General features: G+C 39.7%; 1 protein-coding gene across 3 annotated transcripts in view; it reads right to left on the bottom strand.

Moving 5' to 3' along the window:
- Positions 1-13,417, bottom strand: part of plppr1 (phospholipid phosphatase related 1) — a 55,575-nt gene continuing 42,158 nt past the window's right edge. Inside the window, exons 4-8 of one of the 3 annotated variants that reach the window (XM_038734615.1) lie at positions 12,234-12,366; positions 9,531-9,781; positions 7,882-8,058; positions 3,154-3,285; positions 1-1,427 (exon numbers count right to left, since the gene is read on the bottom strand). In XM_038734615.1, the coding sequence (XP_038590543.1) occupies positions 1,395-1,427; positions 3,154-3,285; positions 7,882-8,058; positions 9,531-9,781; positions 12,234-12,366 (726 nt within the window). In that variant the 3' untranslated portion in view covers positions 1-1,394. Of the gene's footprint in view, positions 1,428-1,455; positions 1,675-2,324; positions 2,690-3,153; positions 3,286-7,881; positions 8,059-9,530; positions 9,782-12,233; positions 12,367-13,417 lie in introns of those variants that run through there. The other 2 variants (XM_038734616.1, XM_038734614.1) reach the window with 2 other exon arrangements.

The raw sequence follows: 13,417 nt of genomic DNA, 5'->3' as shown, positions 1-13,417 counted from the left end.
CTACTGACTATTTAATTTGTGGACAAACCAAGAAAAAAATATATGTAGCATTTCAAATGAAATGCTATTTTTTTTTGTTCTTAAAGTAAAAGACGATTATAATCACAATGATAATGAGTATAGTTCAAATCATGAATATTTATAAAACATCTTGACTTCTCCATGCTGGGCTTATCTTCCAATGGGAAATGGAATCACAACATTGCATCACAATCCACTGGTGGGTCGGGGAGGGGGAGGGGTGCATCAAAGAGGAAAAGTGAAGCAGGAGTCATTAGCCTGGTTTCCATTAAAACGGCTAGCCAGACCTTAAGTAAGTCACTCAGTTTCCCTCAAAGAGCATTTCTGTCTCTTTTTTTCTTTTTTCCATGTATCTTATGAGGATGTCTTCCATTGGGATTTCTGTTAAAATTGAATCGTAAAGCCATACCAGTGAAATCTTCAGGTAGATCTGGCACAGGCTAGCCCCACTAGACCTCTGGAGAAAAATCCCTATTAACATCACAGTGAATCAGGAAATTGGGGTGAAACACAATCATAGTGAGAATGTCAACCAATCATATTTCATTTTCATTGTGGCTGATTATATGGCACTGCAAGTGCCAAACCCCATTTTCTGACCCGTAGGATGTCACTGACTCTTCCTTGTCATTTCCTCCAAAGGGGAGAGGAGTCATTCCCCAAAACACCTAAACTGATACCAAAACATATCCAGGTTTACAGCAGGCAAACAGGTCCAAATGGATCATACAGTAATAGTCATACAGATTAACAAAATCTTTACAAAATATGACCTGACATGGTCAATTAATGTACAGAAAGAGATAATAAAAAGAAGTATTCTGTCTTTTTTTCTGTACAAATGACAAACATCACAGAACAACAACATCAATATTTTTTCCATAATATTTTTCAGACTGAGGGGCATAGATGTGGTGATCAATGCAGCAAGTCACCTGACAGGATGTGATGTAAAACAGGGTGGGTCAGCTGACAGGAAGTGTGCAGGTTTAACACCGTCAGTATATGCTATAGCACTCGCTCATACAAAATGTACAAAACACCGTCCTCTAACTACAAACAGCACACAATGGAGGGAAAAATGTCCCACGTTTCAAATGGTTTCAAATATCTGGAAAAACAATCTGTGCTTAAGTTTGCCTTGTAATATTTTTGCCATAGATGCAATCTGTGTGCCGTGGCAAGTTGAACTGAGCATAGCCCAACTAGATGAGAACCATTAGAAACATGGTGTATTTTGTCCCCCAGGTGAATTAAACAGATATATCAGTAGTGTTTTTTGTGAAGCATTCGGAGCCACGTTGCATGCGTCCTCGTCATTGTGTCTGGAAGTGCTGTGGAGACGCAAACGTGACCCGGTGCTGCCCCCTTAGTCATGTGACCTCCGTCATCGATGCTGAGTGGTTCTGTAAATGGACGTGGGGGGAGGGATGGGGAAAGTGGTATAAGGATTGAGATAAGAAAGAAAGTTAAAGGAAAGCAGGTAGGAGAGAAAAAATATGTGGAAATGAAAAGGTAGAAGAAATCATTGTCCACCACTATCGGGAGTGCTCTGTGTGTGAGGTCCTGTATTATTTCTCTGCATGTGGGAAGGAGGACAGGGATGTAGTGCAAAATGTCATGCCTGTATGTTCTTTTGAACATGTGTTATTGCTTTGTGTAAACAGAAAGAAAGAAAGAAAGAAAGAAAGAAAGAAAGAACAAATGGTCAACCTGATACTGATACTGAAGCTCTATATTTGGTTGGTAAATGTAACACCCCTTCTCCATAGGGAATTCTGAACACTAGAACCGCCAGGGTTCGTATACCGATAACCGCCAAAGCGGGTAAAATTTACCCGCTATAAAAATGCATTGATTTTGTGATTATTTGTGCTACCCACAAACATTCAGCACCTTGGCTGTGCATTTCCCATAAATACCATCCCCACATTTCAGGCATTTTCAGAATGTTTTATTCAATTCGATTATTTATACCTTCATCATGCATTCTGTGAAGATCATGTCCACACGCAGTGGCTCTTTTGATGTCATCCACTCGCTGCTCTTGTAGATGTTATAGCCTGGTTATATTCTAAACACAGCTTGAATTTAAATGCAGCATACAATTTAAAAAAACGCCTGTCTGTTGTAGTGTTTTATAGGCAGTAATAATAATAGCCTAATAATGTAGGCTAGTTCTTACTGTTCTGCTTGTTTTTTTCAGACCCCATCTGATATTCAGAAAATTACACATAGCTACAAAAGTTTGCAGTTCCAAGCAAAAGCATTTATTTAAAAGAAAAAATTATAATCAATTCCAAAATTCAAAGTAGATTTTTACACAATGGAAAAATGTATAATGATCACTTTTGCCCAAAAAATACACAGCGTTAGAAAACTATATAGCCTCTGCAGGTCAAAAAGCACACGAGGGAGCTGCACGCTCTCTTGACCGCAAAACACACCTCGATCACAGAAAAACTAGGCTACAGCTGCATTAGTTTTGATGATCATGTAGGCTACCCAAAAGCTATAGGCCCTAAGCATTGCTTTTATGCATGTTTAGTTCATGCAAGTGGATCGCTGTCAGATAATGACCCGTCAGATGCAGAATCAACCCAGGACACATTGCTCAGCCCCCTCCGTCAGACTCTCCTTCACTCACTGCGGTGAGCAAGTACAATACCTGTAGTAGAAAAGGCGTTGCCAACAGCAACATAGAATGCTTATATAAATGCGGGAAATGAGGGGTAAATTTTAACCGCTGGCACTTACAGCCATAAATGCCCATTTTTTAAATCTGGCTTTATCTTGACATTTTTTAACAATAGGGGGTGCTACATAACAAACAAACTACTCAAAGACTCAGGGAATTGAATATTATATTGAAACTAAGTTACATACAATCGAAAAACAGCTGCGGGTAAATCTGACCTGTTGGCGGTTCTAGTGTTAAAGTAACATTAAAGTGAAGAGAAATTACATTAACAGCACATTACAGTACAAACCAGAGAGACTAAATTCAAAGTAACTGAAGAGGGATTTTTGTTTTTAACTCAGTCTTGAGGGAGCTGCAAATGAATTGAGGGAAGATAATATGCATCACAGAGATTAAGTTACTGGGATGCCAGGTGACATGTTCTGAGGTACCTGTGCGCTGAGGGTCTCCAGAGGGCTCTCTACACGGGGGAAAGTCATCAGAGGCAGGCCACGGTAGTCTTCAGTTTTCTGTTTAGCTGCTGCACTGTGGACGCCTTTGAAGTTGTTCACAACACATATACCCTGTGAAGGATGAGGAAAGTTCAACATGAATAGCAAAGTAGGTTACCGATGACACAGGCTGACTTGGAAATGAAACATCAAGGATTAACGGGAGAGTTAGTTTCAGCTATGACATTCTGGCCTTGTGACTGGTATTTTACAAAAGTTACAAACCTAAGGTGGACCAAAGGCTGGATCCACATTAGGTTTTTGCATTAGGTTATTAGAGATTAAGTTTAGTGAATACATGAGAAAGTTTAAACTTAACCATACCCAAAATATTTAACCTTCATCCCCCAAAACTGTCTAAATGTTATAACGAGTCTACAGTCATGCCAACATCTGCTAATTAGCATTTTAAAAGTACAGCTGAAGCCAATGGGAATGTCATTAGTATTACAGGTATTTGGTCATAAACCAAAGAATTAGGCAGACAGAAAATCTGATTGTAATGCTGGACGAAAGACCACCAAATAAATCCATCTAAGAGTTGTTGGGACATTTCACTGAATGTCTGTTCATCAGATATCCATCAGATATTGTCAGGACATTTCAGTCTGGACTATAGTGCTGGACCAACAGACTGACATTGCAATCCCTATAAAAAATAATGCCTTGATAAACACCACACACCAAATAATATGTACAGTTGCACAGCCAGAAATTGTACGAGTCTCTAAGCAGAGATCCAAGGATGTGTACATGCTGTATATTTGGTCCCTCAAGACACATTTTAACTTCCTATTATCAGACAAAGTTTATTCAACAGATGTAACACAGTTATCTGCAGAAACACCTAAATGTAGCTTGAGTATCATAACATTGTTAAAAGAGAGAATGTCACTTGATGTCTATATTAGATAGATGAGATTTCTTATACCTTAAATCAGACTGCCTGCCAACCCTAGTGTCCATCTAGAAGGAATTCAAAGCACCCACGAGATTTTGGGAGAAACGTGATCATATTTTTTTTGGCTTCGAACAGTTATTGCTGTAATATAAAGTTTATATGGATATAAAAGCTCAATCAGAACGTTGTATGAGTCTACAAAATTCAACCATCATTTAATGCAGTCAATGGACATGCTCCGGGCGGCTCTTCTTTGTTGCATGGCACTACGCATGCAGAGGCCTTGTTTCTTCATTTATATGTCTGTTAAAATTCTTGTAAATTACAGTTACTTATTCTAGTTCTTTTAACAGCAGAGACACTACCAAGGTTGCAGCATTTCTGTACTCTTCCATGGACTAGTTAATCAAAGAAGGCAGCTCGAGGGAGAATCTCCCCCCCAGGCTGACCATGCCCTCAGGCAGTGGCAAAGGAGAAAATGAAGCGGGGTGATTCGCTGCAGGGGGATGCTCAAGGTTTCCTTATTTGTGGCAGTTCATGGACAGTGCTTTTCTAGTGCTCCCAGACCAAGCAAATGAAAGCTGCTGAGCCAGAATCTAACAACGACACTCAGCATTTAGCATCACCGTTTCACAAAAACATATGAATTTTGTAGAAAAATGTAAAGTACTTCTAAACGTTAAGTTGATTAGGCTGGTCATGGGCAAGGCAGAAATGTTCAAAGTACACACCATTGGGCTCAACTCTACACTGACACTGACACGTTGTTTTAACACGGCTGTTGCTGATCTACCCTTGGATAAAAAATATTTTAAGCTACAACCATCCTGCTTGTTTAAAACACATTTCAGTATGGTTTCCACTTTCTTATTTTCACTCAACTGAATCGCAGCCCCAAAGGCCGTGGAAGACTGCTTTCTTTTCATTTTTGCATCTTGTCATCCATTCTAAGACAGGCCAAGTTGCCAGCTATTGTCTCAGGTGAGCCAAGTGAAATTTTTGCTTTTTGCCATGGAAATGCTGAAAAATCTTATTTTAGCTTTCAAATAAAAGTTGCATATTTTCTCATAAAATGAGACGAAGAGAAAACAAGACGACTTGGAATCTTGGAACGCAGTCAGAAAGTGCCTCTACTTCAATTGGACACCTCTGTCTCCTGATGTGGCCAACATCCTCTGCACCTCCTCACATGATTAACACTGATCCTTCAATCTGCTGGCGGACGACTGTCCTCTTTTAAGACCAAAGGCAGATGCTGTTTGATGAGTCGATTCAGCTCACCTCTCTGTGAGCACTGATAGCACCGGGATTTGAGCTATACCTGCTTTCTACTCTTTTTTGTACCAATTAATTTCCCTCAAGATAGTACTCCATCAAATTGCCTCGGTTCTCAGATGACAAGACCATGATAAGCTTCATCAGGACCATTGGGTAAATGCGTTCACTTCATGGTTTGCTGATAATATGCTTGAAATGAGCAGGTCCAAAGCTGCTGAGTTGGTGATTGACTTTCTTGTGTTCATCTTTCCCTGGAGCTCACTGACTCAATGTATGTCAATTTTTATAGGTCAGTCACTGGAAGCTTATATCCTGCATCAAAGAGTGGGTGTGGTGGCTCCTCCTCCTCATGGTCCAAAGACAAGCTGCTTCATGTTGATCACATCACCACACATCACCGGCCTTTAGCTTTCTCCTAAGTCCACAACACAATGGCAACAACAAGAGCAGGTGTGATTGCTAATTACTCCCGCAGGAAACTCTGTTAAGCGCCTCTTCAGACCAAAATCTGAATATCTGGACTTGTCCTCCCCATCCTGTAGAGCTGTCTGTAAATCTCACTGCTGTCACTCTTTATAGCCCCACACTTTCTTAACATCAAACATGGATTTAACCAATCATCTTGCACTACCACTATGTCTGCACAAACATTTAATACTTTAATCATCTAACGCAACTCATTGCCCTCAGCATCTAGGTGCAAAACAATACAATTTATTAAATATTTCTAATTGATAGCTGTAGTAAATCGAACTGCTTTAAAATGTGAAAAGCGGCTAGTTTTAATGCTAATATTATATTGTCATATGTGATGTTCACTGTCAATCCAAAAACTGGTTGTCAGTCCAACACTTTATTTCGCCTTCATAAACACACTGGACAAATGATCTTCTTAGCTGTACTTGCTCTCTATATAAGGTGCTGTTGTCATGTAAGTTGTGTTAGCTTGGGGTGTTTCTCTGCTGTGGTATAAATTCCCATACAACCTTCAAATAACCAGACCATGTTTGATCACAGTAGTAGCAGGACATCTGCGGGGTTTCCCTGTAAATACACATAACAACACTGGTTCTCTTTGTTTGAATCAAAAAGCTGTGAAGCCAGCCGCCAGCGAACCAATGAACAAGCAATGATCCAGGGCCCAGCGGCAATTACCCGTAATGAAGCCTCTGAGACTGTTAAATACATCTTTTTTGATTTGTGGGGGTTTCCCTTCACCTCACTTTTTCCTCAGTGGGCTTTCTGCTGCAACCACAAAAACAGCTTGAGGGTTTGAGCTGTTATCACGTCTCTGCATTTAAACACTTTAAACTTTAACAAAGCCAATTTCATTTTTCAGTGGAATACAAACTAAGACATGTTGGATTAAATGTTCACTAGTTCCCTTAACTGGATCTCTCCTGTGGTGTCCGAACAATAATGCTGCGATGATGTGTTGAGAGGAAACCCGCTTGACACTGTTCTTGATCATAAAATTTATTAATCAAAGAGTTCAGCATCAATTACAAGCTCTGCAGTAGCCAGCCCGATGGCCACTCTGTCTCTCTGTACATCAAACATAGCTTATATAGGATATGTTTAGGTATCTGTTAGGTACAGGATAAGGGTTTGAGTCTGCAAAGAAAAAGGTCAAACCCATAGAAGGGTACAGTACTATTTTGAGGTAACAAAACAAGGGGTTAGAGGTCAAATTCTATAGAAGGGTTCAGTCCCTACATAACCACCAATCACTGCTCTCCCCGTAGAAGGTCACTAACTCTCTGTCTTGCTGCTACAGTGCTATTTTGAACTGTTATGAGTCAAATGCATAAATATTGGATACGACACTCCCTAATCACTGAATTAAACACAACCACTATTTCAAACTAGTGTTTCCCTCAACCTTCTTCTCACTTTTGGTCCTTCTGCCTTTCACTACCCTTCCTTACTGAGCTCTTTGAAAACCAGGGCAACTGTTGATCACAGTAGAAATCCAGGTGCAACCTTTCATTTTTTTTCTCTCGTCCTCTTTCCCCCAATCAACCAGTGCGTCCTTACCTTTTTCTCTCTATCCTAACTCACCTGTATCTGAACTTTCTTCAAGCTGGCTATAAACCATGCTTTATCCTGTTTCACATGCTCGCTCTCAACTCTTCATGCCCTACACTTTTTAGCTTCTTTACCAAATTAGTCTTTAGGGACTCATTACACATGCCTGAATTAATACACAGCTAACTTCAAACTATACTAAAATACAAAAACAAATCTGATGTTCATATGAATATTAGTACATAAATGTGTAATAAAAATGGCACCAAAACCATGTTGCAGGCTTTGTTAAGGGCTGTAGCCTGAATTAATCATTTAATTAGTGGTTTGGGTCACTTCCAAAGTGGAGTTGGAAATTATTATTATAATTTGAAAATAAGACATGACCAGAATCCACCATCATCTTTTATTTTCTCTCCTCTCCTCTAATCCACCCTCCCACACTCATTCACCATCCTCACCAGAAACAGAGCAACTGCTGATCCCAGTATAAATCCAGCCACGACGTCCGAACAGTGGTTTCGGTACTCTGAGACTCGGTTGAGACCCGCAAGAAAGGCAGAACAGAGCGTGCCCAAACAGAGCACAGGCTTGGCCAGGCGGCTGGACTTGGTCTTGATGGTGCTGGTGATATACATCTGCAAAGGGGGGTTAGAAGCCAGATTAAATCAGACCAACAACTTTGAAAATACAAAAGAGCCCCTGTTTCTCTCTTTAGGTAGAGCAGACCAGAAATAATCTCATGCAGAGCAACTGGAGGTGTTCCCACCAAAATGGAGTCAAATATTTTTACCATTTCCTGACAGCACAAAGCCTCCATTGCATAGTAAAATGGTTAAGGAGAGATGTCAAACACTTACATCATATGAGTGAAATAATTCTCCAAAACAAAGAGTTTTTTTCACAGAGAATAAAAGATTTCAAGACTAACCTGATAAGGGAACCTGTGATTGCGCGCAAAGTTGTGAGAAGACAGTGAGAATTTGAAAATATACACTCTTTCTACATATGTTCTCGCTTTTTGAACTTTTACCTCCTCCCATGGGAACTGAGAGGTTGTGCGTATCAAATCCTCTTTTTATCAACAATCTTTTCCATGTATCCGTCTTGCTCCTGCTGATAAAATCTGCACCTCTGCTCTCTCTTTTGCTTTTCAGCAGCTGAGCCCCTCCGTTACTATGATGTGAAATAGTAGCTCTTCAAATAGCCCTTCAAAAAAGCATTCTTCATGTGTTCCTCCAGGCAGTTTTCTAAAAATGCCTGAATCAGCCTAAAGCTTGTCTGAAAAATTACTCAGGACACTTTCAATAAATATTAAGTCCCTCCTTGCTGGTTACATGTATGTTGCACCCTTTTATAGGAAAGGTTCTTTCTTATTCAAAGCCTTTTTAAATTACAGATCCAGAGTATAACTTTAATCAGTCCGGGCCAAAAAGATCTATCCAGCTCTAATTGCTTGGGTGTTTCTATTTTTTCAGTATTCCAAAAAAAATCCTCCAAGGTGTAAATGAATTAAATTCAGTCCCAAATGAGTAACTCTAGTGCCACAAATAAGTTTGACATTGATTTTAAATTAACTGAGCTCAGGTTGGGTTGGAAGAAAATAGTATAGTATATATTTGCTGTATTTATGTACATATATATAGCCTTAATTTGATTTAACTTCACCAATTACACATACTTAGATTTAGAAGTTAGTCAACAAACTGCATGACTAAGCCTCAAAGTTAAAGACTTCATTCCCTTTAAACAGGCAACTTTTCTCACCTTTAATCTAATGACACCCACATGCATGGTCCTCATACTATTACATTACTTCACACATAAGTGTGAAATGGCAGGTTACAAATGTTGGGTTGTTCTAAAGTCGGAGGGAAAGGAATAAGGTGTTTTCACCGAAACAATGGTAATTTTCCTAGAAAAAAAGATCATGTGATCCCATACCATATGGCACAAAATAAGCAGATCAATCTATATCAAACTATCTTTACTCAATGTGTAAAAGTGAAATGTTATGTGATGTTTTTTCCATTGTTTAAACCCCTCTGTCTGTAAAATGCCCACAGCAAACTTCATTATAGTGCCTACTGCTCGTGTCCATTCTTCTTACCGTCAGGTAAACAGCAGAGTAAACACTCAGCGAAGCGTCCTTGGATGGAAACGACCGGCGTGCGTTCTCCACGACAACGGGGTTCCCGGTGCAGATGTTGCCACTGATGATAAACTGGTGGTTAAAACGACACTCAGTGCCGGTATAGTTGGGCTTGCAGACAGACAGGAAGTAGGGCGAGAGACCTCCCGTCACCACCTGGCCTGCGTTGACGAAGATGTCTGTGGCAAATAGACCGAACGCAAACACACCTGGGGCACATAGACACAACAGATAAACAATGAGAATTTATGACAAATAAAAAAGCCCACACATTTATACATTATCACCTCATATCCGGGGCTGTCTGGCTCCCAGTGCTGGCACATAAGCTATGAACTGTCATTAAGCAGAGCTAAACCCAAGAATATCTAAAGTTTACATTACATTTATTCCCTGAAATATGTCTACTGTGATTTTTTTATTTATTTATAACACAACATAAATGTTGGAATCAAATCAAGTTAAAATGTTAGGTAAGATGAGTGGACAACAGGCAGGGAAAGAAACAAACACAACAAACACACCAAAATCGCACCTAATATGAATGATTGCACTTCAGCCCTCCAACCTTGACCAGTGTCTGCGTCTGCATTCCTTTTGCAGTGAAATATGACTGCTGATTATCTGGCCTGCTTAGCCATGAAATTACTATGCTTTGTATTCTCATCCAGGGAGGGGGCTGTAGAGGGCTTGGGTAGGGGGAGGGGCACGGGGGGGTTCGAGTGCCTGTGAGGGGTACAGGGACACGATTGTGTGAAGGGCATTGAAGGGGAATAAAGAGGGGGAATTAGGGTGAGAGGAGAGGAGACAGGAGGGAGCAAGAGAGCGGGAAACTAAAAGCCTCGATGATCCTACAAATTTGAGAGAGATTGTTCGGGAGCAGACGGAAATATAAATCATGCGAATTGCCTAATGAATTTCTGATGAGTGTTTTATGAATTGAAGGGGTATTATTTAAAAATGAACAACACAGTTCTAATTATGCCAAGAAAGTCCAGCAGACGACCTCCCTTACTGGAACAGACAGCAAAGAGTTTGCCCAGATCTACTCAAGCTTTACGGAAAAGTGGCTGTAAAAATGTAAATTCAAAGGTTTCAGGTGGATGTCTTCTAATCCATTTTAGTAAAGCGATACATGTGTGAGGTTACAAACCTTACCTTTAATTGTGGTATGAAGCAGCCCAATTGTAAGAAAGAAAATCTTTTATATGGATCCTATAAGGTCCAACATGTTTGCTACAGCTGTTTAAATTCTGTTTTAGTGGCTAATGCAGTTTTAGAGAAGCTGCAGTAAAATGCATCACAGCTGGACTTGATCCATTTGGCTTCCCTCACTGAAGAATTACTGAAATCTGTTCAGTCAGGCCAGGTTGCTGTATTTAAACTGGAAAGCCTCAACCAGCAAGTTTGCCTCAGCTTACCTACCTAAGATTAAATCAAAGCAGATGGTGTGGTCAGCCAATCAGGGTCCAACCACGTCAAAACCAGACGCATAACAGGACATAACCAGCTCCAATTAACACTTTATTCTCAAGTAACAAACACGGAAGATCAAAATCTGCTGATCTATGCAGTATTTGTGGACAACCTCAGATTCAAATGTGTAGAAGAAGCTGCTGCTGCATGCTGGCCAACCTTGTTAACCTGATCTTATAAATCTCTCTTATGACCTGTGTCTGTCTGACACAACAGGAAGACGGCTGATCCATATATATCCACAAAATATCATGTTATCCGCAGGTTGTGGGAAGTTTGCTGGTATATTGCTTTTGTCCCTGTTGAGGGTTCCACTCTTTTGTCTTTTAGATGATCATTAGTGCTTCGGGAAGTCCTTTTTTACATGACGCTAGAAGTGTTTTGAACATACAAAAAGGGAATCTTAAACGCCAAATCCTGAGGCTCTGAATCATCAGGGTGACTGTTTGAATTGGTAGCTTTTTGCATTGGAGCTCCCCTCACAGGTGACTGACAGCACCCACATTCAGCTGTGACCTTAGCCATGATATACAGCATGTTGCTTCCTGGTTAAAAGCTTACTGATAGACTGTGAAAGCCACAGTAACATTCATGATGTTGCAACCTTATAAACAGAATTAATTTTTTATATATAGTTTTTTATACTAAATTGAAACAGCAGAAGACTCTTAAACAGAATCCAACACTGACTGAAGAAAGTCAAAAGCAGCGCTTTAATATCACTGCTTTATGATCGGTGATACAATAACTGAAGTGCATACTGATATGCATTTAAATAATGATGTGATCACAGAAAACAGACCACAAAGTCAGTGAGTAAGTTGTACTGAGCTGAATGAAATGATTAGAATCGGCAAAACTATCCTTATTTTGTGGTATAAGATATTAATTTAATTCTACTTAAGAGTTTTCTCTATGAACAGGTTTTAATATGTTGTTTATGAAATGAACATTTACAAACAAAATGCTGAGACCAGACTCCTGTCTAAAAAGGTTCCAGCAGCACTTCCATACTTCATTCAATATTATTATATTGTACCCTGTATGGTAAATGTATCCCATAAGATACACTCAAAATTCCTAAACTAGTTTTGATGTGTGTTTCTTCATGATGGAGTGTGTTTCTAAGTTGTCAGCTGTAACATGAAGGAGCGGTTTGACTTTTTGACATGCTAACTTTCTTACCTATGAAACGTACGATGCGGCGGATAAGGGGGTTGAGGTAACAGCAGTCTCCTGTCACAATGGTTTTCTCCTGGGCCAGGAGAGCTTCCCTCGTTGATTTCATCACGTACATGGACACCTCTCCGATGAAAATCTACACAAACACACAAAAAAAAAAAACAGAAAGAGGAAGAAATTCACAAAGATTCAGAGATCAAACACAAAGAGCAAAAACAAACCCCACATAGACAAGGAAGAAAAGAAAACATGAAGTTAGGCATGCCATTACAGGGCAAAAGAACATTTTGCCCCGTGTCTGGCCTGTGTATATATACTGTGTCTTAATACAGCCTTTCTTCGGGTCCATTATATTGTAGACATTACATCAGGTCTAATGGAAAAACTGCTGCTGGACACACAAAATGAAAGTCATTGCCAGCTGCCTTGAGTGATGCAGGCTGCTGCAAAAATATGTGCGTGTGTTTATAAGTGGGAGTGTGTGCATACAGTAAGTGCATATGTGTGTACACATGTGTCTGTGTGTGTGTTTGTGTTTATAAAAGAGTTTGTTTTGAGCCCCAGGACAGGTAACAAAACTCCTGCATTTTTCTCCATCCCTCGTGAAGGCTTTTTTTTTATTATCAACATGTTCTTGTGAATGCAACTCTAATCTATTTCTTTCTTTGTGACTATGAGCAGCAGGAGCAAATGGTCTTGTGATGTTGGAAAACTCAAAAAACAAAGAAGTCACATGAAACTGAATAGGTTGTTTTTAAAGCTCTGCACTGGATTCAGTCCTGTCTGGGTTTGTCAGCATGAAGCAAGCTGATTAATATTTTCAAACACTTTTTACACTGGATGACGACTGACGTAAAGCATGCAAATACCAAATGAAACTATCATTGAATGCATCATGACAGAAAAATCCATCTTCTGATGCATAATGACCTAGAAACATCTGCCTTCAAAGGCAACACAACCAAAAAAGGTGTTTATCTTCAAATAGACTGAAAGTAGAAAAGGCAGGCAACTTATATCATGCAGTTTGGTCATGGCTGAGCAGTGGTTGTAACTAATCAAAATTCAATTTGCAGAGGCTGAAAAGAAGGTGTAAGTGTAACACTTAACTAACATACCTTCACTGCAGGCTGTTGTTCAAAGGGAAATGTATGATCTAAATATAAACACAATTATTCATGGGCCTC

The sequence above is a fragment of the Micropterus salmoides genome, unplaced genomic scaffold (genome assembly GCF_014851395.1).
Source record: "Micropterus salmoides isolate LMB-PRFRI ecotype aquatic unplaced genomic scaffold, ASM1485139v1 Ms_hic_scaffold_20, whole genome shotgun sequence".
Classification (NCBI taxonomy): Eukaryota; Metazoa; Chordata; class Actinopteri; order Centrarchiformes; family Centrarchidae; genus Micropterus; species Micropterus salmoides.
This window is presented reverse-complemented; position numbering and strand designations above follow the sequence as displayed.